Consider the following 27,979-nt stretch of genomic DNA (forward strand, 5'->3'; position numbering starts at 1 on the left):
CTCTGACCAGCTTTTCTATCCCTCAGAAGAAAATTACTCCTTTAGCATTATTCTGGCACCACCTTGTTTCACAGTATGGTGTTAGTGTTAGTTGTCTATTACACATAGTATTTAGTTTTAGACCAAAATGATTGTTCTCATCTGACTAAAGATACTTCCCCTATGTGTTTGCTTTGTTCCCTACATGGCTGTTGGCAGAACTGGGACAATTCTTTCTGGCTTTCTTTCAACAATAGCTTTTCTCATGCCTTATTTTCATAAAGACCAGATGTATGGATTGCATGAGTGGTGGTTGTCATGTCAAGTGATTGAACTGTGTTCCTTGATCTTCATGATGCGTTTGTTCACTAATGTTCTCTAACACAAAACAGCTGTCTTTTACGGAGATTAGATTACACATAGGCAGACTCTCCCATTAGGATGGCTTAGGAAGGTGGTTGATTCCATCGGATTTTATTTTAAGGTATCAGAGTAACATCTAAAGACATATGCCTGCCACATTTAGATTTTTATTTCTTAAAAGGTTTTTGCAAAACCATCTATCATTTTCCTTCCACATATGCGCTTTTATGTAAAATCCCAATATTGTGAGAAAACTTCTTGCTTTTTGGTCCACAGACCACCTCTAGCTATTAGATGATCCGACCACCCAGCAGCTGCTCTTAAATGGCAGAGCAGCAAATTCTTCACCAGAGCTTTCTTCACTCTTGTAGCAAAGTGAAAAACAAGACACACACACACCCACACACCACAAATTGGCCTGTGTGAGTTGTCCCACAGCCTGTGTTTCAGTAATCCCTCTGCCCAAAATGCTTCCTGCAAAGGAAGAGGGTGTGACAGCCTCAACACAAATATTTACCCAGGCTCCCCTGCGTTCACCTGTGTATCATCTGTCAGCAGGACTGTTGTTGCTCACTTTGCTTTTTTTCCCTTCTTCTAGATGCATTTAAAGATTTTAAATATCTCTTTTAATGTATTTTCTCAGCTATAATGATATTGTGGTGTTTAAGCTACTATGCTGTGTATTTTGTTGTCTTGTCGCCTCTCCATGACCACCTTTTCTTGGCTCAACTATTATGTGTAATCAGATCAATCCATCACCAACACAAAGTAAATGTTTAGAAATTGTTTGGATCTTATTTTTCCCTCCTTCCCCTCCTTTCAATTTCAGACTTGGACTAGGTTATTTGGAAATAATCTCCTGGTCTGTGAAAATACTGGAGCGGGGAGATTTAGTTGTTTGCACTCTGCATTTTGTGGAGTAATAACTTCCTACTGTGATGCAGCGTTAAGGTTATATTTGGGTAAAGACTTGTTCGAGGTTAATGGTTAACACATGAAAGAATCAGGTTTGTACTTGTCATGTCTGATGCTCAGAGAAGGGAGTGAACCTTAAGGTGTGTGCATGTGCTGATCTGAACGCTAAGCTTTGTTGAGCTCAGTGAGGCAGAGCATGATATGAGCAGGTCAGGCCGGGTCAGATCCCTAACCCTGTGGCTAATAAAGCATCACCTTACACATTACTGCTGAAAGTCAACAAATCCTAAAAATGACCTGCTAACACGACCTGTAGCATAGCCACCAGCCTGCCCGTAGGTGGATTTCCAATGTTTCTGTCTATAACTCAAACCCTTGGATCAGGACATTGTGCTCATTTTGTCAGGATGGACTGAATGAGCCTCCAGCTCTCAGTCTCGCTATATAAGGTTGATTCTTTTAGTTCTTAGATTCATGGTGAATTCTGGTCAGGGTACAGCATTTAGTTCCAATAACAGTCACCATATAAAAATAAATTTATGGACATAAATTCACATTTTTTTATAAAGACTGCATTACTCCAGTTTTTTTTTTAATAATATTTTTGTTTTTACTTTTTTTTTACGATTTAGCAAATTATTTCTGAGTCCACAAGCTCAGTGAAATCTACAACAAAATAGTGGAATACCAGTGCATTGCCTATAGGTGATAATGATATCAACGATAATGACAGATCAAGATGCAATGGAAAAACATCCTCCACATGCAATTGTAGCTATTGTTTTTCACTTTGCTCCATTTTTATAAAGTTTGTTTAGGGTTTTGATGTAAAAATTATTTTCCATCTCAGGTATGAAAATTTACGTGACTTTACCTAACCAAATATTCCTGCAGCTGGAACATGGTCTTGTTTTTGAGCTTTTCGCATTGATAACAGTGGAATAAGTTTTCATGAATCATAGTTTTTCAGATAATTTTTCAATTTAAGCCATATTTCCTGACTCTTTTCTTTCTCTTCATCGCAATGTAACTGGTCTTTGTGAACTTTACCATTGCAGACACTAAGAATATGCAGGAAGTATGGGCCTTGAGGGCAGTGAAAGTTAATTTAATGACCCATTAAAGTATAGGCATCCAGAATTTGCATCTATCCATCCATCCATCCAATTTCCTGCAAAATATTGCATTCAAGCAGTATTTTGTGATTGTAGTATTGTACACATTGGTATTGCGATAGGATAATTAGTGCAGCTGTGAATAAACTGGCTCTATTGTTGTTGCCATCATTATTAACCAGTTCTGCACACATGCAGAATCTTCTTTAAAAGGTGTCTTTGACATGTTGTAGTTTTTCTCACCAAAAACAGTTTGCATCAGGACAATAGTAGCAGATGCTTAAGAAAAGTGTTATTACTCTTAGAGTAGTGAATGATTGTATGGATTTTTGTCCTTTCACCTTAACAAAAAGAGATGAAAGGACTGATGTTCAGCTGCTCATGATAATAAGGGACAAACAAAAGAGCACCAGGAACACAAGCTAGACCATCAGAATAGAAATAAAGTCAACAGATTGAAGAGAATAAATAGGAAAACTCCCTGACATTCCCTCTTCTTTGTATCATATAAAGTTAGCTGTATGTAATAAAATTTTTACTGGGCGTTTGTGAAGGTTCAGGACACCCTTGTTTTCCTCCTTTTTCTGAGTGTTGTAACATCTTTGTAGGGTAGTTTCAGGCTTGGTCTGGTTTCAGAATTGGTGTCGAGTTGATACAGTATGTGATTCCAGCGCATCATTGGGATTACTTAAGTGTGTGTGTAGGTGTGACCTATGACTGTAACTTGTTTCTGGGATGAACTCAAACCTGTAGTAACAGATGCCATCAGAGTTCTGACTGAGACAGACATTTCATATACACTTAACAGAAGTGAGCAGACAGTGGAAGTTTACTCTGAATATATCTGTACTATCTGACTAATATCACTATGTAAAGTCTACATTAGTGATCACTTCTGATTTAGTTTAGTCAACACCTGTATGTTTCCTAATGGTAACTTATACTTCTATGTGTCTTCTCTCTTTTACTGACTCATAAGTCATTCTCTTCTACCTTAATGTAAATTGACATACATGTAAATTTACATCTTTCTTCACAGTCTCTTATATCAATATAAGAGACACAGATTATTCTTATAAAGAAATACATTACAGCAATTACTATAAACTATTTTGAATTACGAACAACATGGTGAACTTCAGTAGATATTTATACAAGAAATGGTTGAACCAGAATGAACAATTATGCAGCAGTTAATCTAGTTTTCAGTGAATTATTCTGTTTTGAGGTAGACAGTCCAAATGCAAATATAAATATTTAACCTGTCTTTGTTTCTCTGTGTTTCACTTTCTACATGCAGGGCAGACAGAGGCTGGAGGCTTTTGTCTAAACACCGTTCATACACATATCAGCACTCATCGGTAATAGATGAAATTTAGGCAGCGATAAGGTGTGCTGAGTGAAATCCTCCCAAGCTTACATATACCTGTTTTTCTAATAGACTCATGTTAAACCTGTCTTTCACAGCAGAAAACTAATTTGCAGTGACATAATAACCTGCACTATCTCTTTATCAAGCTGTTTACACAAAACAAAAAAGTGAGCAGGCTTTTAACTTTAAAAGAGACTAAGGAATGATTTAGAAAGCTTTCACAGAGTTATTTTGGATTACAGTCTTTTTCTCACAATTTAATATAAGGAAAGAGAACAATTTTGTGATAAAAGGTTGGTATTTTTGGACGAAGAAAGTGAGGGGACAATTCAAGAGTGATTTACACCAGATTAGGGAGTTATTACCTTATTAGCTGTAATTGTTGGTGGAACATCGGACAGCCAGGTGGTTGTAAAGCTCACATTACAGAAGGAACTTTAGCTTTTTTGAACATTTTTATTGTGATGCTTTCCTCTTTGTCTAAGGCAGTGCAAAGTATGTATAGGGGGAGACTGAAAACCTGAAAAATAAAGTCAGTAAAGTGAATCAAGATGTGAGCCTCACTGTTTATAGTCTCTCTCCTGACTGCTCTCTCTCTTTCTCTCTACAGGACTACTTGGAGTGCATCAGTAACCAGTCTCGACTGGCCCTGAGCTCAGAGGATAAAGCTTCGCTGTTCGGCAACATCCAGGACATCTACCACTTTAACAGGTGCTGTATACAAACAAAAGCTGATTTAATCTTAACAATGAGTCAGAAAGTATAAGAAAAACAGAGGTTGGTTGATATCCCTGAATCTTGTGGTATTAGTGTCCTCAGTGGCCGACTAGTTGACAAAGTCTGCACCACCTTAAAATTCTGATATGTTGGAAGAAAAGCATTCTGGTCTGTCTTTATTGTGTCAAACTGATGGTTGTCTAGAGTGGAACCACATCACTGTGCAGTGATGGTGTCTTTAGCTTTCTATTTGAACATTAGCTTCTATTTAGTCACTGCTGTGAAGTCTTCCAATACTGTTAAAGCATGTCGATGCAGTTTGTGTTTAACAAATGAGTAGAGTGAGCAAGTGGAGGACAAACGGTATCTGAAAGTAATGTCTTGAAGAAATAGGAGAAAACTCAAACACAGGACCTGAAAAATGCATCATTTGTCAGTAAAGATCCAGTTTAATTTTGGTTATTTAAGTTGTCTGTATTATGTGAACCCAACAGCAGTTAATTCCTCCATTATTCACAAGTGGGATGACAGAGAATCAGGAGAGTTCAATCTAAAAAGAACAAACAAAATAACTACAATTATGTATAAATGGTCAACTACTGGACCATAAAAACAAAACAAAATTGCCACTGTTCAAACTGACATTTCAAAAGGCCTTCAGAAATCCTAAGAAAATAAACACTACTTTGCAAGGATTAAAAAACTATCTGGCTGCATTGACCAAAAATGCTTTTGTACAGAACTTTAAATATTTTTCTGTTGAGTAAATTCCTAATTTCTTAATTATTAATTTGATGAAAGATATTGATACAGGTATTGGAAGTTGGCAATAAGTGGTAAGCGTGCAGATCCATAAAGTAAGTGTATTTTCACACTTTTTCTAACACATGTATGAGAAAACAGTGGCTATGTTTATCAAAAAGAATTCTTTGTAGAGTAGATTTAATGTATTATAGCATTTTGAATTCTAGGTTTTTGCAATAATTTTCATGCAATCCTTACAGCATATGTTCACTTATCTGGATTTTGTATTCTTATTGACTTTTGTAGAAATATGTTTCAACTTAGTTTTTTGTTGTTGTTGTTGTTTTGTTTTATTTTGTGACAGTAGAGGCCTTTATTTTGTAAGATGACCGAAAGGAAATGGGGGTGGAGAGAGAGGGTAAGACATGCAGCAAAGGTCAACGCCCGGATTTGAATCCGTAATTGCTGCATCGAAGACTGTAGCCTCTGTACTTGGGTTGTGTGCTTTACCACTGCCCCACCACCACACTGTTTCAACTTACTAAAAGGAGGATAACCTTTTTATGCTCACCATCTGGCATTAAGACAGTCTAACCTTTTTCTGATTTAGGTCAGTTAGGATTATCAAAATAATTTCTATTTGAGATTTTGTTTTAGATTTTTTTTTCAGTCCAGTTGTTGCACACACTAAGATTACTATGCCTTTAAACAATTAGGAAAAGCCCAGATGCCATAGCTTGGAGGCACCACTGTGGATGTATTTTACCTTAAATACACTGCGTCCTTGGTTTCCTATGGTATCACTGGAAAATAAAAACAGCCATGACAGTAGAAAGTGAATTTTGAACCTCTCCAAGTCTGAATCCCCTTGGTTATAATTTCCTAATCCCTGAAGGAGCCACTTTCATCTGTTCAAATAATTATACACCGGTAGAACAACCAATCAGACATCCATCATGCCGTCTAAGAAGGAGGTGGTCATCTCCTTTCCAGAAATGTTTGTATGAAATGTACATATAAAGCCCAGAACTAAACTAAAATTCTGTCTGACACTGTTAAGTGTGTCATGATTCACAGTGAGTTCTGTACCAACATGGGCTAAAAGGCCACTCAGTGTTGAAGAAGCAATTAATTGAAAAGCAATATAACAAGGGAAAGGCTTGCAAGCCTGAAAACACTATCTGCATTGTGAAGTTCAAATTAGCCAAATTAGTTACAAAGTGGCTTAAGGACAATAAGGTCAGCGTCTTAGAATGACCCTTAAAAAATACAAAAGAAGTGTATGTAAACTTTTGACATGGCAAAAAGTAGTAAAAATATTTTAAAACCTTGTATTATTATTGTATTTAGATAAGAGCAAATATTGGTAATCCTAACAGACCTCAAACGGGTTTCATTGTTCCTGTTAAAGGTTACTTTTCACATGAATCCGGAAAAGTGTTAGACGCCTGAGTATATAACGTGTTCCACTTCAGCGCCTTAATTGTTAATTTAGCCAAAACTAAACAACAATTACCAATTTTTGACAGTGTCTAAAATAGCTTAACTTTGTCAGAATCTAAATTTTAAAAAAGCAATTTGAGATGCTTCAGAGAAAAATAATATGGCACCTGATTTAGACTGACATGAGAGTTAGCTTTTGGAAACATCTTTGCTACATAAAGACACCCTGAGTCTCTCTTCTCTTTCTGGCTCCACAAACAATGCCCAGCTACCAGAGAACCTTGGCTGAGGTGTTCACTGATTTCTAACTATAGCTTTCCATCAGCAATCAGGTTTGTTTACTATATGTTTTTTGTGTGTTTGTGAGTTCTAAATCCAGAAGATGTGGCGAGTTGAGCATCACCCACGGTGGTCTGGAGACACAAACGTTTTATCCTACCTATTCATTTCTCGGCAGCTGCACACAAACTGGCCTATAAAAGGAGGAGTTAAAGTAGTTTCAATCGGTCGTGATGGCCTCATGCTTTAGCCACAAAACAATAACCTCAACAGCGGTTCATTTTCCTCAGTGTGCAGTAATATGCCCATACAGAGCTACACATGGGAGCTAACTTTGTGAAAACATGGAAGTTTCTTATTTCTTTAATATCAGGTGACATAAGACCTTCTTGCACTCTTACTCTTGAAACTGTTTGGAAGTTTAAAGTTTATAGAACCAGGAAAAGACTGGTGTGCACAGTTGGTTTCTGACTTCTCCTTCATCTGTTTCAGGGACCTTCTTCATGAACTGGAGAAGTGCAATGCAGACCCTGTGGCCATTGCAGAGTGCTTTGTATCCAAGGTAAACATGGTCATGTCTCTTTTTCCCCTTTCTCTTTATCATCATTCACATCTCAGTTTTTAGTTGTGGAGGCTCTTTAAATGTATTTAATTAAGGAGTAAATTATGGTTCAGCAATTGCCTTCTGTCAGATTATCCACTTTTACAGTGTAGCTTTGGTTTTAATTTAAGGTTCTGTTAAGTTAGGGTTTGTTTGGAGGTGAGACTTTGCTTCATCTGGAGCAGGGGAGCAATAACAGCTTCAGAGGACTTTTAGCCATTGTTCAGAATGCAGTCATCTTTTTAAAAAAAAGTTGATAAATAGTAGTGCTTCTTTGAGCAACTCTGCTTCAAGAATCCCTATGTTCATGTGGTTCAGCTGTTCTTCCACACCCACTTTTCGTTTGTCTAGATCCCACAGAAATAATTGCATGATCATGTCCCATGATAATGTGTTGCATTCCAGCACTTCCTCCTAAACATATTACATTCCCTCCCTACCATACTGCAAATTGCCCCCACAACCACAGAGCCACTGTCTGACCAAATACAAAAAAAAGAGAAACACCCATCCAGCATCATAAACTCCCAAAATACAGCAGCTGTTGTAGAAACACTTGGGTTTGTTTTTGTAGCCCACACCACTTTTTGGATAATTAGCTGAAATCCAAAAACAAACAACCACACAGAGATCCTGTGTCTTGTTGGACACTGGTTAATGCTACAAGAACTCTCAAAATGACTTGTCAGAGTGAAAAATGTTGTGGTAATATTTTGCTTCCAGATAAGTGTTCTACTTACTGGACCAAATATGAGTCAGAAGCTGTTGACTTTTTTTTCCCTTTTCAGCCACTGCAATGTGGATCATTAAAACAAAAAAACGTATCTTTGTGGTGTTAAAAGTTGCTTCAGTCAGGAGTGAGATTGGGTCAGGGTGAAATGAAAGACTGTCACCACCCTTCTCAAATCAACCGATTGTTACAAAGCATCTGAAGTATCTGCACTACATTTAGCTGGCATATAACTAATTGTTCAGTTCCTTACCCTTTGATATTGTTTGATTTAATTAATTTTCTTTTTTTTTTTACTTAGGTTGATCATTTTGTTTGCATTACACTTATCTAAATGAAAGTGCTCTACAAATAAAGTTTTATTGAAGGGCCCAAGAACGGAGCCTTGAGGAACTCCATATGCAAGCTTTATTGGCTTACTCTCTTAAACATTCTCCCTGGCTGAACACATTAACCTTTGTTAAAATTGCTCAAATATACACCATGTTATGCAATGTTTTCCAAATAAGTTGATTTTGTGAAGTTTTTGTTCTAGCCACTAATTTAGCCACAGTTTCCTAAACCTAACAGCGTCGCAAGATCACGACACCCTCGATCATAACATATCAAAAGTGAAAACAGAACATATAAACAAATGCTTTTTAACATAATAACTAATAGATAATAACACAATAACTAGATAGCTATTACTTACAATAACTGTTTACCATTTGACTGAATTTATTGCTCAAATCATATGCATTGCTATATTTAGCCATCCTAGTTTCAGTCATTTGAAATGTTTGTTTGAGTAGCAGCGCCTGAAAGTTGTCTCTATGCATCTCTTTTGCTCGAGATGAGACGATTATATTAAATATATATGTACTCTCATTATCAAGTCATGAAATTAGTAATTATCATTAGAAAAATCTTTAACTGATTGAGTTAAAAACTTTCTGTAAGTTTTTGAAATCTTTGCATTTATACTTGTAAAAATGCTGAACATTTCCTGTAAAAGTAAGGAATTTAGACCTTAAAATTACACAGGAACCCATATACTAAAACATACATTCTCAAAAAACATTTTAATACATTTACTTAGACTTCCAGAGATCTGGTAACTTGTATGGTAGCTTGTATGGCTTTGTCATTTTGGTCTGGAGAAATGAATCTCAGCTTCTGCAAGTACTTAGTCATCCCTGACTGTCTCTTACATTGTGTGGTAATGAGAGCTGCTGCTCTATGTGTGTATGGCTTCATATTTTTCCAGACTGATGTCTTGTAACAGAGTTTGTTTTTATTACCAAATGATAATTTAAGAATGGTTGCTAAGACCTGGAAAACCATACATGCACATTTATCTTCAGGTTTTAACAGCCAAAAATCACAACCCAGGAAAGATTTTGAAGACATGGATGTCATTGTAAATTCGTCCCAGATAAGTGTTTTTTTTTTTATATCCTTATGTTCTCTCGTGTTTGACCCTCCTCACTGTGCCATGCAGTAAGTCTTTTAAAGTGTTGCATGGGCTGCTACATACTGATAGAAGCACAAAGAGAACAATTACACAAGAAGCTATAACTTTTTTTTTTTCCTGATTTACAATGTTCATTGCCTACTTGCTGACTCACTTTGATCGGTTTGTTCTTGAGAAATCATTGCTCTGGCAAAACCTTGGGCTTTATTACTTTGTTATTAAAGTGATGAGTGGGCTGTGAACCAGCATTAACTTTTTTTGTTTTTCCTTGGTAGTGATTACTGGCTTCAGCTCCAACAAGTCAAACTCGCTCTATATAATTTGTCTCTTTATGCTGCAAAGGAAGATGGCTCATTTTCTATATGTATACCAGCTGCACACAAGTGTTCAGAACGCTAACATGAAGAATCAGCATGTAGTGATTATATGATTTACCATGGCTTGTATATATTTCTAAAAAGGGAAGTGTATTACAGATGCGAGTTATTCCAAGGTCCACTGGTGAACTGGTTAGGTTCAAAGAGTCTCTGCAGATGTGTTTGCCTTGCATCTCAGTGTCTGCACGCATGCAAACTTTGCAGAATTTGTTTCCATAGGGCTGCTTATGTACTTTGCGGTCTTGTGTTTGTAGCTGCAGAGGGATGTTAAGAGTGTGTATTGAGGAGTGTTTGTCATCAGAACTCAATGGTGGCACATCTGGTTGTGTTTAGGACCGGTCTGTGGAGGCAGCATGCCGGAGACAATGAGAAGGAGGCGGAAGAAGGAGCTCTGCTTTTTAATTTAGGAAGGTTCCCACGGAGTACCTCAGGCTAACACCTCAGAAGAATCTGAGTTCCTATCTTAGTATAGTTTGGTGGAATACTTTGTTTATATACTTTACTTTGGATATATTGGATTAAATTAGAGATACAACTCAAGTATTTGCACACAGCTGATGTCTGAAAATGCAAATTTACTGTGGATTAGATGCTCATAACTGTCAGTTTGCTTTGTATGTGTGCATGTGTACATAGACTAGAAGTAGCTTCTATCATCTGCCCCGTGTTTGTGTTAATGTTGATTCCAGACGTCCTGCATTCTGCTCACTCCTCTGCTCAGCACACACACGCAGAAGAACTACCAGAGACTTTGACTCTTAGTTTTGCAAGAGAGAGAAAATTAACTGAAAGCTTCAAAGAGAACATGGACAAAGACAGTGGAAAATGTCGATAAATAATCATTCAGGAAAAGATGTGTTGCATAAACAGAAATAAAGTGAAATCCTGGCTAATGTGGAGATGAACCTAAAAATATCTTATTTCCAGCTTTGATAAAGTCACGCTGCCCTGATGTCTTTGATGTTCAGAGAGGTATGCAAGGTGGGACAATGTATCAGTTAAAGGGGCAGCGATGAGGAATGAGGGGTAATTTAATCCGCCCGCTCAGAGCTGTTGGGATAAACTGAGAATTAAAGGCTAGAGGCTCTGTTAATCATAAGATACAAGGACGAGTTTTAGTTAGGATGAGTGAGCAGAGGAGAGTGGAGGCCTTGTATGCAAGCTCATGCTGTGCAGGGCAGTAAACATGAAATAAGGAGCTTGTCATCCAAGCTGAAATTAGCTTCAGTTAATGTAAAATTTGTGATAAACAGCACAATATTATATAGACACATCTTGTTCACTAGCTCAGCAACTTAGAAGTAGTGTTTACCATCTTAAAACAAAAGGTATATTTAGTACAAACATTATAAAAAATAATGCACCAATTGGATTTTTATAGCCAATTTTAAACATTAATTATTTGCATTAGGAGCTCAGAAATCTGCTTCTTATATCTCTGTGCTCTTTCTGACTTTTCTAATTGACACTAAAATGCCTTACTTTGAATCTTCTTCCCTCAGTAATAGCATCCACACCGAATAGTGGTGTTGTCAAAGAGACCTAGCAGCGCTTAGTGTGGTGCATTCACTGATTGGAGGAATGTACGTTTTTTTGACCTATTACAGTCACCAGCCAAGTTCTCTGTACATCTCAAAATAAAATTGGCATAAATATTGCAGATCGCACAACTTTAACAAAAGCAATACCGCATAAATACCAAAAGCAATGTTGCCAAGCACAGAGCCATTAAATAAGATAAGACACACTGATGCTGATGGGAAACAAAGCAAACCCTTTATCATGTTTAAATTCTTCTTTGCTGATTACATTACGTTTGTGGTAAACTGTCCCAGAGAAACATCACTGGCTTTTGTTTTCATTAAATCATTTTCCTATTAAATATTGCATAGCAACAACAATACAAACTCATAAATGCAGAGCTTACGTTTACCTCACTGCTTTAACAGTTTATTGTTGTAGGCTTAAAACTCAATGGCATTGCTTTGGCATTGACACTGCAGTCAGTCATAAGAAATAGAGATAATTATGAGTGAGTCATTTGGATTTTACATTCACCTCAAAATATTCAGTCAAAGAGGCTCCCAGTGTTAGAAAAATAAGATGCTCATAATTAAATAAAAAGAAGATGGACTCCCACAAGAGAAAGCAAAGAAATATGTGTGTCCAAATTAAAGAATTGCTTTGGTGAAAAAAAAAACATGCACAAGGCCAGGGTGTTCATGGAAAACGGTAGTGGCATATCTTTATGCCAATAGGTTACCCACAAATTCTAAACCTGTGGAAAACATCAGGATTGTGAAGGTGATATTTAACAAAAAGAAAAGTAGAATAGAAGAGGCTTGGCGACGCTTACGATCTTACGAGCAAAGAGTTTACTATCAATAAGGCAAAGGACCTGTCCAGCTTTTATTGTCATTGTATAATCAGTCCACAATAATATTTTGAGATAATGTGCAGTTCAATTCATTTTATAATAAATAAGACATGAAATAATGTAAAATGCCACTTCAGCAGGCATTTAGCAAATTGATGGTGAAGATGCCATTTTTGAGTCTCGTGCACAACAGTGAAATGTCTGTAGGTTACACAGGGTGGATAACCTGAAACATTCAACAAATGCAATGAATTTTTTTTAATAAACACTAAATGTTCTGTCAATCTTTGTAAGAGATGAACGACATTTTGACTATTGAACAGAACAAGATAACGGTTAATACAATGCAGGCTTGTACAATATCTCATAGGAAGAAACTTGAGTTTTTGGTGACATCCATTAGTTCCAGACGATATGCATCTATTGCCTTTAAAGGATTCTTGACTTTGTGATTATTTATGTATAATTAAGGTGATGCTTTCAGACATTTGCTACCATGAAAAGAAAAAGCTGGATTTTCTTAAATATTTACCCAATTTGGATTTGAACAAGTCATTCTTTCACTCTTTCGACAAAGTTAACAACTGTAGTAGGGTGTCAGTGCCCAAATGTTTCTGGATGTTATTTTGTGCAATATCCAAATATATTTTGGTCAAGACTTTGATTTGTCCAGAGGCTAAATTCCAAATCCCCCAAAATGCATAATCGTGTCAAAAACTCCCCATTGTCCAAGATTTGGATTTTTACTGACGAGCTGATTCCCGTCAGCTTCAGCTCAGATCCTAAAAACTGTTCTGAACCAACACATTTCCGATGAATATTTAGTGATTATGATCTGGCTATTTGTTGCATATTTACAAAAGTTCATTTGCTAATGTTATGTTTTTTTACAGAGTGAAGAGTTTCACATTTATACCCAGTACTGCACTAACTATCCACGGTAAGCTATTGTTTTTGTTGTTTCGGTAAAAGCTATTGTTTGGTATGCAGCACAGCTAGCTACTGCAGGAAATTCAAAAAGTAACTATTTGTAATTCCCATTAGCATCTCATGTTTTGCTTAAACAAGTTGAGGAATTTGTATTATATATTAATTTTTGTCATATTGGAATGATTTAGCAAATAGTAGTTGAAGTTTGTTTGATACTGGCTATTATACTGCAAGTGTTTAAATATGGGCAGTATTTGAAAGGCAAACATATAAGTTTTACAGGTTTCTTTTCATTCCAATTAATAATGAACTCCAGGTCTGAAATAGCATTGCTCCATCAGACATTCTTCTATTTGAAGGCACTCCCACATTTATGAACATCATCCAAAAGTGTTTTCTACATTTATTTAATTTGTAGAATTTGTTTTTTTCTCAAATTCATCCCCCTCCTAGAAATGTTCTGAGACATCTATTTTTTATGTCTGAGACATTGCACATTCTAAGGCTTATTGTATAGATCTCATCCTCACCTCACCTACACATGCAGTCTTCCCAGCGTCTCACCTAGCTCCATTGTGTAGGCCATTCAGTGAATTACATTGACCCCTCTTTGACAAGCTGACACACTCTTTGGAGGCCTTCTTTAGCAGGAGTCAAAGTGTCTACCGTCAGATGTGCCTCAGGGTTTCTCCGCCTTCCTTCCTGCTTTCTCCAGTTTATTTTCCTCCTTTCTCTAATTGTTACAGCTCACACGCTGACAGACTGGGTATTAAAGTTGTCACCCTATCGTACCTGATGCTGTTAATGTTTTATTCTGCAATGTACAAGTTTTGCAGTGCCTTGGGACACCTGGGAGGAATAATCTGGGGTATATTTCTGTCAGTGTGTACGTTGTGAGTGATCAAATCAATCTGAAACATGAGGTCATTTTTTATGCTCTGACAAACGGCTCCTGTCTGACACACCTTCTCCTCGGGCGGCAAATCTTTTCACTAAGAAAAGCACATGACAGGACAATGCCTGCAAGTGACTGACTAATTAAATGCTGATTTGTATGCTGTCATCAGCTGTTTACGATTGGCCTTCTCCCACATCCACCCACAGCTGGTGACCCTAGCCGAGGTCACACACAAGGAGACGCTTTGCACATAAACGCATGCTCACTATGGCTGTGAATGCATCACGGCCATCGAGATCTCTAAGGTCGGGTTTCCTCCAGAACAATGTGAGGCCTGTGTTTGAGCTGCACTGGAATTTAGACATGCAGACATGCACATACGCACACACACACACACACACACAAAGGGCGCAAAAGAATAAGGCAAGTTCACAACTGTCTTTTTCTGTCTTTTTCCAATGTGCTGAAAAAGCTTTTTATTCTTCTGTAGGTCGGACAGCAAACCAGCTCCGCCAAGCATTAAATCTGGTTGTTACAAGTTTGTAAAGAATTGCTGTGTCAGGGGAATGAGTTGCAAAATTTAGTTTAGGTTGGCTAAACCTAAAAGCATTTGGCACGTGTCACACAAATAAACTAAAATCTGGCTGTGAAAATCAATACCTTTTATATACAGTCAGTGGAGAAGTGCAGAAATAAATTTATCTGACTATGTTTGAAGGTCATTGTATTGCACGATGAAACAAGGTAGTATAAAACCACCAACCTCAATGGATTTTTTGGGGATTGGACGCTAAACCATAACACAAAAGCATGTAATTATGAAGTGATTTTCAATTATTTTATTAATATTCATCTAAAAAGTGTGGCGTGCATTTGTATTCAGCCACCTTTACTCTAATACTTCTTATTGAAATCCAGTGTAACCAGTAGTGCAGAAGAAGACACTTGCTTTTCAAATATTTGTTATTAAAACATTTAGAAAGCCATGTATTGTTTTCCTTGAATTTCTCAATGATGCTTTAAGAATACATGCATATAGGTAAAAGAGGTACATTTTAAATGCTTTATTATTTCATTGTTTGAAATTTGAACACCATTGTTTTTGTCACATTATCTTACACATCCTCCTATTGTGTTTTTTTAGGAAAACATTTTCAGTCAACAGAAGTTTTCTTTTTTTGGATTGTCACTCAGAGAACACAAAAGCTTAATTCCTCCAGCTCGCTGTCAGCCTTCCCCATCTAATTCACTGAGCTTTATCTCCACAGGTCAGTGGCTGTGCTAACAGAGTGCATGAGGAACAAGGCGTTGGCCAAGTTTTTCCGCGAGCGCCAGGAATCTCTGAGGCACTCCCTACCCCTGGGTTCCTACCTGCTCAAGCCAGTGCAGCGGATCCTTAAGTACCACCTCCTGTTGCATGTACGTCTGTCTGCCAGCTGTCAGTTTTAAACACATACATACACACACAATGACGTGCAAAAAACTAAAAATCATCTTTTTTAGAGCAGGGGCAAACTTGCAATTGCAATCTAATGTTTTTTTATCCATATCAATGCAAATGTCGAGTAGACTCGGCTTCAAACACGGCTCTGTTGGAGGAGCCAAATGTTCTAGCATATGGTGCTCAGTGTGACTGTTCCTGTGGATGCCCATGTTGTATCCCCTTTTTTTATAACCACAAAATGAGTGAGCATTCCTGTGTATGTGCATGCATGCATGCATTTCCTAACTTAAAGCTCATTTGTATGTGTTGGTACAGGAGATAGCAAACCATATGGAAAAGGACACAGAGACCTACGAGGTGGTGCAGGAAGCCATCGACACCATGCAGAGAGTGGCCTGGCACATCAACGACATGAAGAGGAAACATGAGCACGCTGTCAGGCTGCAGGTAAAAGATTTCCAAGGCACTCTTGACTTAAAAGGGATAGTTCTTTTTGTGTCCTCCTAAGCAGTCATGTGGACTCACCACCATTGCCCTGATCTTCCCAATATCTTACGCAAGACATCCTCCTAATGATGGCCTTGCATAAAAAAACGACATAAAAGGATAAAAACATTTCTTCTGTTTTGGGAGACAGGATAGTCTGGAGGACTGCAGGAATGTGTAAAAACATTCACTTTATCGACACACAATATATATATTTAGTTTTTGTTGGGCTTTAGACAGAAATGCACTGATCAGGCTTTTACTGGCTGATGCCGATTTCAAGTTTTGTTTTTAGGTCTGACCTGGTAACTCCAGTTTTGACTGATTTAGATTATTGTTAAGGAAAATAAAGCATAAAAAGTTAAAGGCAGTAATTCTGAATTCAACAAAAATAAGGGCAGTTCAAAGAATATTGCAATGTATGCATTATAAAGCATCTGTGCCTCAGGATTCTTTTGTCTAAACTTAAAAAAGTGATTCTAAGTTCATGCTGTTGATTGATGCATTTAAAAACCCAAAATGTTTTCATAGTTTTAATGAACTTCGTTTGGGGGGAAGAATTCAGATTTCTGTGTATTTAGTATGCTGATCCCCACTCAGAGCCGTTCAGAGAAAAATTAGCCATTTTACTGGTGTATCTCCTAATGTTATGTTAACTTCTGTGTTTTAATGGCCGTTCAGTATTTCATGTCAAAGCTCTAAATATAGACATAAGGGCTCATTTTTAGAAAACAATTAGCAAAAAACATCAACTTCTACCTTTAAATGAGAGGTGGGAAAAAATTATTATTATTTTAGGATCATCATTTTATAGAACAAGCCTGTTCAGTGTAGAAACAGTCTAGAAATTTTCTATTTTCATTCCGATTATATAATAGCTCTTCCTGTTTTGTGTCAAAACAAACATTATTATTTAACTGCTATCTGTGTCCTTGCTGCAGGAAATTCAAAGCCTCCTGACCAACTGGAAGGGCCCGGATCTGATCGGCTACGGAGAGTTAGTTCTCGAAGGAACATTTCGTCTGCAGCGAGCCAAGAATGAAAGAACACTCTTCCTGTTTGACAAACTGCTGCTGATTACCAAGAAACGAGAAGAAACCTACACATATAAGGCTCACATTTTGGTCAGTTGAACAACTTAAAGTACCAGGGGTTTTCTGCTTTATAGCTACAATTCTAATACAGCTTTCTGTTTGTCTCTTCCAGTGCTGCAACCTTATGTTGGTGGAGGTTATTCCTAAAGAGCCGTTGAGTTTCAGTGTTTTTCACTACAAGAATCCCAAACTCCAGCACACAGTCCAGGTACACCAACGCTGCATCCAGATGCAGACGTCAATTTGATTGTAATTACTTGTTTGGAAATGTTTTGTAGCTACTGGCAGCATTGTGCAACAGCCAGAAAGTGTGAGGATTGTTTGCAGGTTTCCTATTGTTTTCTAGAGCATTCAGACTCATTAAAATGAGCTGCTCAGACATGTTTAGTGTTTAATGGCTAAAGGCAGACATTGTTATTACCTAACTGCTCTGTTTTGGGCATTCATTTGAAAAATAATTGTTTGATGTGCAGAAGCCATATTCTAAAGGAATCCTGTTGCATTTGAAGCTCATGTATGACATAATCTTCTTAACAATGCTTTTTTGCTCTAACCTCAGGCCAAATCCCAGCAAGACAAGCGCATGTGGATCTTGCACCTTAAAAGGCTCATACTTGAAAACCATCCGGCAAAAATTCCAGCCAAGGTGAGAGGAGCTCACTGCAGACTGAGGGAGTAAGAATGTCCTCAGTTCAACTCCCAGCCAGGGGGTCTTTCTGCACGGAGTTTGCATTTTCTCCCCATGCATGCGTGGGTTCTCTCCGGGAACTCCGGCTTCCTCCCACTGTCCAAAAACATGACTGTTAGGTTAATTGGTCTCTCTAAATTGCCATTTGGTGTGAATGGGTGTGTGCATGGTCGTTTGTCCTGTGTGTTGCCCTGCAATGGACTGGCGACCTGTCTAAGGTGTACACTCATGCGTAGACTGCTGGAGATAGGCACCAGCTGTCCCGCGACTCAGTTTGGAAGAAGTGGGTATAAAAGATGGATGGATAAAAAAAGTTATACATATATTGTGTATGACTAATATTGCTTTGAACCTGTTCATCAAGATCAAGAGTAATGTGTATAAAAAATATGATATAGTTGAAGTGGATTGAAATTCATGGTTAAAAAGAAAAAAACAACTTACAACTTAGTGAATCCAGGACATTTTAAATATATAGGTCCTTCTCAAAATATTAGCATATTGTGATAAAGTTCATTATTTTCCATAATGTCATGATGAAAATTTAACATTCATATATTTTAGATTCTTTGCACACTAACTGAAATATTTCAGGTATTTTATTGTCTTAATACGGATGATTTTGGCGTACAGCTCATGAAAACCCAAAATTCCTATCTCACAAAATTTACATATTTCATCCGACCAATAAAAGAAAAGTGTTTTTAATACAAAAAACATCAACCTTCAAATAATCATGTACAGTTATGGACTCAATACTTGGTCGGGAATCCTTTGGCAGAAATGACTGCTTCAATGCGGCGTGGCATGGAGGCAATCAGCCTGTGGCACAGCGGAGGTATTATGGAGGCCCAGGATGCTTCGATAGCGGCCTTTAGCTCATCCAGAGTGTTGGGTGTTGGGTCTTGAGTCTCTCAACGTTCTCTTCACAATATCCCACAGATTCTCTATGGGGTTCAGGTCAGGAGAGTTGGCAGGCCAATTGAGCACAGTGATACCATGGTCAGTAAACCATTTACCAGTGGTTTTGGCACTGTGAGCAGGTGCCAGGTCGTGCTGAAAAATGAAATCTTCATCTCCATAAAGCTTTTCAGCAGATGGAAGCATGAAGTGCTCCAAAATCTCCTGATAGCTAGCTGCATTGACCCTGCCCTTGATAAAACACAGTGGAGCAACACCAGCAGCTGACACGGCACCCCAGACCATCACTGAGTGTGGGTACTTGACACTGGACTTCTGGCATTTTGGCATTTCCTTCTCCCCAGTCTTCCTCCAGACTCTGGCACCTTGATTTCTGAATGACATGCAGAATTTGCTTTCATCCGAAAAAAGTACTTTGGACCACTGAGCAACAGTCCAGTGCTGCTTCTCTGTAGCCCAGGTCAGGCGCTTCTGCCGCTGTTTCTGGTTCAAAAGTGGCTTGACCTGGGGAATGCGGCACCTGTAGCCCATTTCCTGCACACGCCTGTGCACGGTGGCTCTGGATGTTTCTACTCCAGACTCAGTCCACTGCTTCCGCAGGTCCCCCAAGGTCTGGAATCGGCCCTTCTCCACAATCTTCCTCAGGGTCAGGTCACCTCTTCTCGTTGTGCAGCGTTTTCTGCCACACTTTTTCCTTCCCACAGACTTCCCACTGAGGTGCCTTGATACAGCACTCTGGGAACAGCCTATTCGTTCAGAAATTTCTTTCTGTGTCTTACCCTCTTGCTTGAGGGTGTCAATAGTGGCCTTCTGGACAGCAGTCAGGTCGGCAGTCTTACCCATGATTGGGGTTTTGAGTGATGAACCAGGCTGGGAGTTTTAAAGGCCTCAGGAATCTTTTGCAGGTGTTTAGAGTTAACTCGTTGATTCAGATGATTAGGTTCATAGCTCGTTTAGAGACCCTTTTAATGATATGCTAATTTTGTGAGATAGGAATTTTGGGTTTTCATGAGCTGTATGCCAAAATCATCCGTATTAGGACAATAAAAGACCTGAAATATTTCAGTTAGTGTGCAATGAATCTAAAATATATGAATGTTAAATTTTAATCATGACATTAAGGAAAATAATGAACTTATCACAATATGCTAATATTTTGAGAAGGACCTGTAATACTGCATTCCGTAGTAAAATTTTGTGCCTTACAAAAATACTCATTCCTCTTGAACTTTTTAATATTTTCTCAAATTGCAACCACAAATCTCAGTGTGTACCTTTAGTATTTTACGGGGTAGAACAGCACAAAATAGTGCATAACTGGGAAGTTGAAGGTAAAGGATACACAATTTAAATTTGGTTTTTTTTACAAATAAAAATCCAAACTGATTCACCAACCCTGAAAACACCATCCTCACAGCGAATCAATGTGGAGGCAGCATCTTGCTGTGGAGGTGGGTTTCTTCAGCAAAGACAAAGAAATTAATCAGAGTTGATTGGAAGATGGATGGAGATAAATACTGGACGAAAGCCTATTATAAAATGCAATAGACTTGAGGCTGGGGTGGAGGTTCACCTTCCAGCAGGAGAACAACTCTAAACAAATAGCTAGAGCTACAATGAAGCAATCAAGATAAAAGCATAATCATGTGTTAGAATGGCCCAGTCAAAGTCCATGCTTAAATTCAATTGAGAATCTGTGACAAGACTTGAAAATTGATGTTCAGTTGTGGTCTTCATCACATCTGACTGACGTTTCTGGTGGTAATGTAAAAAACTGTATAAACATTCAAGGGGTTTGAATACTGTTGTGTGGCAACTGCAATTTTATTAACTTCATAACTGTTCGTTACTGACTGCTTGTTAAATGTTAAAGCTAAAACAAATTAAGACTGTAATGCGGCGCCACCTAGTGTAAGAAAGCCATTTGTTGATTTTAAAATAAAGTAACTTTTTTTCTGATCCATGTTATTAAATTTCAGGCCAAACAAGCCATTTTGGAGATGGATGCAAAACGTAAGTTCTAGTTTCCATGAAGTTCATGTAGTGCTGCGACATATAAACAATATTAAATATTAATTATTTGGTTGTGTGTGGCTGTTTTTTTGTATAGACCATCCTGGGTTTCACTACAGCCCTGATGGTGAGAAGAAGGACTTCCTTCAAACCAAGGAAGGCCCCACTCCACGTCGAGGACGCAGAAAAGGTGAGAAATTACATGATTTACTAAACTTAAGACGGTTATCCAAAGAAAACTGTAAGAGGTATTTATAAATGTTATTTACTATATTCCCAGAGCCCCTCTCCAAATTATTGAAGAATGCAAAGCAGAACGCTGCCAATATCGATGGTGAAAAAGTGAGTAATAGCCAAAAACGGTCACTGGTTTTATTTTTTCAATTATATTTAAACATGCTGCTCCTTCTTCTTCGCAGCGTACCAGTCTAGGTGCTACCCTGCTGTCCCCTGTGTCCCAGCTGGCTCTGGGCACTATAGGGCGCAGCCGAAGCTTGATTAACCAATCACAGGAGTCCCTGGACCCTGGAGATCACTACGAACACAGCGACAGGGAGGAAAGGGATGAGTCGCATCAGCAGGATGCTGACGATGAGGATGATGGCGTTCTGGTGAGTTTATGCCAGCTGAAAGCAGAATGAACGTACACTTGTCTTCTGATAATTATTCATTAAAAGGTGCCCAACTTTTCTTGTGAACAAGTTGAACTTATTTGTTCAGGGAGGTGGAAGGAGGCTGAAAGTTCCTGGCAAGGGCAGCAGAAAAAGATTGAACCCTCAGGCGTCTGTTGACAGCATAGAGCAGTGGCAAGCTTTTAACATGAGTGCCTCGGACCTGCAGGTGTGCTATTAATTCGAAGCTGTAATGCTTATTTGGTATTGGCATCCATTTGAAGGGCATCTTTCTGTCTTCAGATTGCGTAAGCCGCATGTACCACTTATTATTTTTGCATTTCTTTTTAACTCAGAGAGCCAGGGAATCTCTAGTAAGGGAAGGAAGTCACCACCCTCCACTCCTGAGGACCCCTCGTGTGATGGAGGAACCTCCAGACTCCCCAGTCCCCTCTGTAACCGTGAAAGAAACTGATCATTCAGTGAGGAACATTTGGGCTGATCACCAGGCTCGTAGGGCCATGTTCCCCACCCGCCAGAGAACAATGCAGCCAGACGATGAGGATGAGGACATCTACCAAATGTTTGTCCCCACAGAGCCAAGCGCACCAGAGCCAGAAACACCCTCCGAGAGACTGGAGACCCCCTCGTCACCCAGAGCAGCCCGGCCCTGCAGCTGGCATGTTGAACAGGTGCCCACAGTTCAAGTTGACCCTCCTGCTGATGGCAGCAGAGTCCTAAGGAGGGCGAGCAGTGCAGGAGAGAAGGCTACAGAGGCTCGGGAAAGACCAGCGGACAACGAGAATGGCCACAACAATTTGGAAGTAATTCACACTGAATCATCCAGCAATGACATATCTGGATCTTCCTCAGCTGAGCAGCTGACAATAGATGATATCGAAAATGTATATGATAACATCAGCTATGAGGACCTGAGGAGCATGGGTTTAATCAGGAGGGACCCAGGTGAAAGTCAGACACAGAAAGAGATGTCGAGAGAACAAAGTGCGGCAAAGGTCAGAGAGTCTCTCATTGAACCAGATAGTTCGTCAGAGAGCAACCGGTCCTCCACACAGGATGTGAAGCCATATGGGAGCTGTGATCTTAAGATAGTCGAAGAAAATATATATGACACCATCTGTTTCAGAGAGCCACTGTCAACTGAGCTCAAGGGAAGGAACGAAGGAAGTAAAGAAAAACAAGAGAGGGACAATTTGTCGTCAGAGCAAGACCTGGCTCAAAGTCTTGGAGGGTTTATTTCTAAAGAGAGACTCAATTTCCGAAAAGAGGAAGAACCTGAAACATCCCTTCCTGTCCTCTGCTCTTCGGAGCCAAATTATACCCCCTCTGCATCTAAAATCTTTCCTCCGCACTCCAAGAGAGCTGATCGGATGTCTGAGGTGGTTGATGAGCTTTGTAATGACTTAGAAAACTACATGAAAAACACCAAAAAAGCTGAACGACTTCCTGCTGCATTCCCTGTGAATTCCAATGATCCACCCAAGGTCTCGTCTGTTAAAAACAGCCCTACAAAAAGCTGCCCTGTGGTTTTTGCTCAAGCTGCCAGTCCTGCAAACAAAAGTCCACCAGCACATAAACCCAAATTCCCATCTGTCACTTCCACACCATCATTCACCATCCCACTCATTAACCTTCCCGACTTTCTAAATGAAAGTACCACTGAAGAAGACACCCACAGCACTCCTCCTGCATCCCGCCACCTTCCTGCCACCCCAGAACCCCCTCCAGGCACAGTAAAGAGCATCCGAAACAGACTGGCGCGCCTCAGCAGCGGTAGCTTTCGCCTTGAGGACGACGATCTGGTGGAGCTTCCGCAGCGGAATGCTGCTCCGAGAGAGGGCTCGCTGAAGGACCTCCAAAGTTTGTTTCCAGGGGAACTGGCGGGTCTGGACTCTCCCCTGGCAACCTCATCTTTCCTGCTGGGGGAATCTGTGGACTTTTCCCTGGAGCTGATGGACAAAACAAAGAGCCGTGTGTTCTTGATGGCCCGGCAATATAGCCAGAAGATCAAGAAGGCCAACCAGCTGCTGCGAATGAGGAGCATGGACCCAGGAGACTCTTGCAGTCGGGCCAGAACAGAAAGGAAACAGAAGGATCTTGCTGCCATCTTGGAGGAGAAAAAACAAGGGGGTGCAGCCATAGGTAACATGAAACATTTATCTTATATACAAAATTGATCAGATTTTTCTTTTTAACCTGCCTCTTTCAGTACATGTGCCAATTTCAATTTCTCTTGAATAGCTAGAATTAACAGAAATAAGAGTTCAGTTAAAACATTTTATATATTAGAAGCAAGGTTACTGTCACTGCAAAATAGGGTTTTGCTCATTTAAAACACTTTTAACTGTCTTTAGCATCTTCTGTTAGCGATTAGCAGAGTTAGTATTACTAACTGTAAATGGTCTTGGTATGTATTAAGAATATAGGCCCTTACCTTCACTCTAAGATTTCCAAATAGCTGCAAAATGTTTTAAAGCTAGCATGTTCTAAACCAGACAGGCTAGAAGAATAAATCAGAGAAACATTGCTGTAATTTGTTTAACCTTCCTGGAATCTGATCAAAACAGCAGAAACGAGGACGCTCTTTGTTGTAGAAGAATGAATGACTGGCTGGAATGACTTTGTAGAAAATATAGCTTCTTACAGCATTATACTTCCCTATTCTTTATTTGTAACCACCTAACTAAAACTGAAAATGGATAACTTTGACCCTTCATATTTCAATTACAACTTCTTCACCAAACGGGTCAATTTCAGGCATGGTGCATTCACTGATTGAAAATGGATTGGATATTTGAGTCATACACAGTCAAGCTGAATGTTGATGTCCTTTTTGCATCATTACATCTTACCTAAAACCATATGCTTATGTGGGAGGCAGGATGATTTTTTTATATTTTTTATTTTTAAATTGAGACAAAACTGGGGTAGGTCACATGTGGCCAGTAGAGAAAGTCTAATGAGGTCAGTATCTGTGTCAATGTACTGATTGGTACAAGAGATGGCTCCATAACTGAACGTTTCAAGTTCGTAACAACAGGGAAGTTGTATTTTTAGTAAATTCATTGCACAGAAATAAAAGTGTCAATGTTATCACATTTATTCTGTGATTTTAGTGTTCTAATAGGTTGTGTTTGCCCCAGATGACCACAATATCAAATTCTGCAGAGTTTGTAATATTTTAGATAATCACTCACTCTCTCTTATATCTTCTATGCTACCCTGTCAGGTGCAAGAATAGCCGAATACTCGCAGCTCTACGACCAGGTGATGTTTAAGGATACCCCTATTTCGACCAGTCAGACCTCAGCCTCCTCGCATCACTTCCACCCAGGGCTTCCTTCCTCTCCATCAATGCCAGAAACTTCCCTGGATGACGACTGGCTCCACTCCATCTACAGTAATGGGGAGCTGATGAATTTTATGTCCTCATCCAGTGGAGGAACAGACGCTCAAATGTCCTGCAGCTCTCAGCATAGACTTACCCACACCTCCTCCAGCCCTTCTCTCAAGACCATACCTCCCACTTCATGTGCTCCAACATCACAGAGGTGGAGCTCATGCATTTCAGCACCAAGCAAAGAAGAGCATGTGTACAGTTCAATAAAGAGACATCCTTCCTTTAATGCTCCCTCCTCGAAGTCTTCTCTGTCGGATCAGTCTCAATCAGCTGGTTCTGTAAAAAGCCCCCAGCAAGAGAAACACTGCCAGTCTGGACTCAGTTGTAATGGACCCAATGTGGATCCCAACACAGACAGACCACGTGGACCTAGTCTGGTCCGTACCGGTCGGCAGAGCAGTCTCCCAGACCAGTCCACCCTGAGACAGTCAGACCTCACCTTACATGATGGCCAGCAGGTGGTGGTCCTGAACCGAGCTTCTGCTCTGACCATCCTCAACGCCACTCAGAACTACCTGGCCAACTTCAGAGACAATGAGGAAGATGACGATGACTACGTTGAGATCCGCTCAGAGGACGACAGTGAATCGAAAGATGACGGGCTGAAGCAGGGAACCGCCACTTCATCTCAGAGTCGGAGCGTTATCCAGTCTCGGAGTTTGCCCTGCACTCCAGTCCACTCCTGCCACCCGCTGAGGCCGTTGGAGCGTGAGCACTTGGAGAAATACATGTGGAGCGAGCAGCAGCAGAACCAACCCAACATTGTCCAGTCTATAAGGGAGAAGTTCCAGTGTTTGAGCTCCAGTAGCTTCGCATAAGACTACATAGGAACTAAAAACCCAAAACAATGCTAATATATCGTATATAGCTTGAAGGGAACAGTGCTGCTTTGCATCAAATACACTACACCTTTCGCTAACAAGAAAAATAAATATTAGACAAAAAAAACACATCTTTTAAAGCAATCCTTTGCAGCTTTAATTTTAGGAAACTATATTACAGATATAACAAAACAGTATAGATCACCGGTAATGGTAAAAACACTACATCATTAGCTTTTACGTGAACTTTGTTCCACAAATTTGGCTAGTTGGAATTAATTGTGATGAAATATAACTTTAAGCAGTTTAAAAACTTTTAAACTGCTTTACATCTGAGCCTTGTAGAAACATTTTGTTTTGTACAGATGCTGTAGTTCAGGATATCTGTTAATTTTGCTCCTAAGGACATTTAACTGCATTGTCATCTTAAGCAGGAGAGCTGAAGCACACTAACCTCTCGTCTTCTTAATTGTGCTACTATATAATATTGAAAAGTTGTGAACAAACCGCTTTTACAGTTCAAGCTTTCGTGCAACCCGGGATACACTGCTCAGGCTAGTTTGTCACTTTTAGGAGCTTTTAACAAGCAGGATATAAAGACAAATATTTGGGGCTATTATTACATCCAGTAGGTTAAATGTATCTATACATGGAGTGTTAGTCTATTTTTAAAATAGTGAGTCAGTCTTCCTCTCACTTTGATCACCAGTAGAGTATCATGCTTAAAGAAAATCGAGATATTCTCTAAGAAATAATGAGTATCTATTTATTTTAAATTTGAGAGCATCTGTGAGAAACGGTTTCTATGTGCAGTAGTCAATGCAAGTAGATGCTGTTTTATTTTCCTTAAATCTGCTCCTTTCAGTTTTTGTTTTGAGGAGGGACCACAAGGGTAAACAGGTCAATTACTTTTAAACACTCCAGGACTGTATTTGGTGTATTTTTCTTTACTCAAATGCAAATGTATTTAAATGATTTACTTTATGGGACACCATCGCACTACTGATTTCACGTCCTCACTCACACAAGGAAAGTAACATTATGACAAGACACTTTAAGGTTCACAGTTGTTTGCTTTCTCCAGAATTTGTTTAATTTCATATAAACTGATGACAGAAACACTAAATATAACGTGTTTGTTTGAATACGTTCCCATGTTCGTATTGCGACCAGCGTGAGCCACCAACTGTAAATCAGAGTAAAATATATTTATTAAAAGCTGTGCTTTCATTTAGGGACACAAAATCTGAAACAAACTGTGAATGTTGTTGGAAAATTGTAGATTTTCATGCACTATTGAATCATTAATGACTACAATAAAAAAGCACATGGGCAAAATGGCAAAATAAATAAAACATCAAATCCAAAATGAAGTATGTTTTGTTGTACATTTTTACATTTTATTGGTGATAATTTTTTTTTTTGCACTTTTTTTATTTTGCAGCTTATTTGTAAACACTTTGTAAAGATGTATATTTTAGAAGTTATTCTTGTATGCCATAGATCTGCTTCATAATGCTTTGACGTTTAAATTAAGTATACTGTATTTTTGTAACTTGCTAGTCATTATTGCTCAATAGAACAATGTATCTGAGGTAATAAATTCAGATTATTCTCCTCTTTGTGTCTTTTTGTGAAAATCAGTGAAATGAAAATCGGTGGCACCACACCAGAGAAGCAATAAGAGCTTCAGTTAAGCACACTAATAGAATAGAATAGTTTCTCTGTCCCAGATGGTGACAATTATTTTCTCTAAAAGGGCTACAACAACAGCATTCCTGCACTTAACATACTCTCACCGGACACTTTATTACGTACAGCTGTCCAGCTGCTCGTTAAGGCAAATTTCTAATCAGCCAATCACATGCCAGCAACTCCATGCATTTAGGCATGTGGACAAGGTCAAGACGATCTGCTGTAGTTCAAACCGAGCATCAGAATGGGGAAGAAAGGTGATTGAAGTGACTTTGAATGTGGCATAGTTGTTGGTGCCAGACGGGCTGGTCTGAGTATTTCAGAAACTCGTGATCTACTGGGATTGTCGTGCACTACCTTCTCTAAGGTTTACAGAGAATGGTCCAAAAAAGAGAAAATACCCAGTGAGCTGCAGTTCTGTGGGCGCAAATGCCTTGTTGATGCCAGAGGTCAGAGGAGAATGGCCAGGCTGGTCCGAGCTGATAGAAA

General features: G+C 39.0%; 1 protein-coding gene across 3 annotated transcripts in view; it reads left to right on the plus strand.

Moving 5' to 3' along the window:
* LOC124882112 (pleckstrin homology domain-containing family G member 1) overlaps window positions 1–27,412 on the plus strand; it is a 51,243-nt gene extending 23,831 nt beyond the window's left edge. For all 3 annotated transcript variants that reach the window (XM_047388290.1, XM_047388289.1, XM_047388291.1), the window contains exons 3-17: window positions 4,355–4,455; window positions 7,420–7,489; window positions 13,362–13,408; window positions 15,565–15,715; window positions 16,056–16,187; window positions 17,168–17,350; window positions 17,433–17,528; window positions 17,880–17,966; window positions 20,909–20,942; window positions 21,040–21,132; window positions 21,223–21,284; window positions 21,362–21,553; window positions 21,663–21,782; window positions 21,910–23,716; window positions 24,804–27,412. In XM_047388290.1, the coding sequence (XP_047244246.1) occupies window positions 4,355–4,455; window positions 7,420–7,489; window positions 13,362–13,408; window positions 15,565–15,715; window positions 16,056–16,187; window positions 17,168–17,350; window positions 17,433–17,528; window positions 17,880–17,966; window positions 20,909–20,942; window positions 21,040–21,132; window positions 21,223–21,284; window positions 21,362–21,553; window positions 21,663–21,782; window positions 21,910–23,716; window positions 24,804–25,792 (4,164 nt within the window). In that variant the 3' untranslated portion in view covers window positions 25,793–27,412. The remainder of the gene's footprint in view (window positions 1–4,354; window positions 4,456–7,419; window positions 7,490–13,361; window positions 13,409–15,564; window positions 15,716–16,055; window positions 16,188–17,167; window positions 17,351–17,432; window positions 17,529–17,879; window positions 17,967–20,908; window positions 20,943–21,039; window positions 21,133–21,222; window positions 21,285–21,361; window positions 21,554–21,662; window positions 21,783–21,909; window positions 23,717–24,803) is intronic.
* The last annotated feature ends 567 nt before the right edge of the window (window positions 27,413–27,979 follow it).

Source organism: Girardinichthys multiradiatus, chromosome 15 (assembly GCF_021462225.1).
Source record: "Girardinichthys multiradiatus isolate DD_20200921_A chromosome 15, DD_fGirMul_XY1, whole genome shotgun sequence".
Lineage (NCBI taxonomy): Eukaryota > Metazoa > Chordata > Actinopteri > Cyprinodontiformes > Goodeidae > Girardinichthys > Girardinichthys multiradiatus.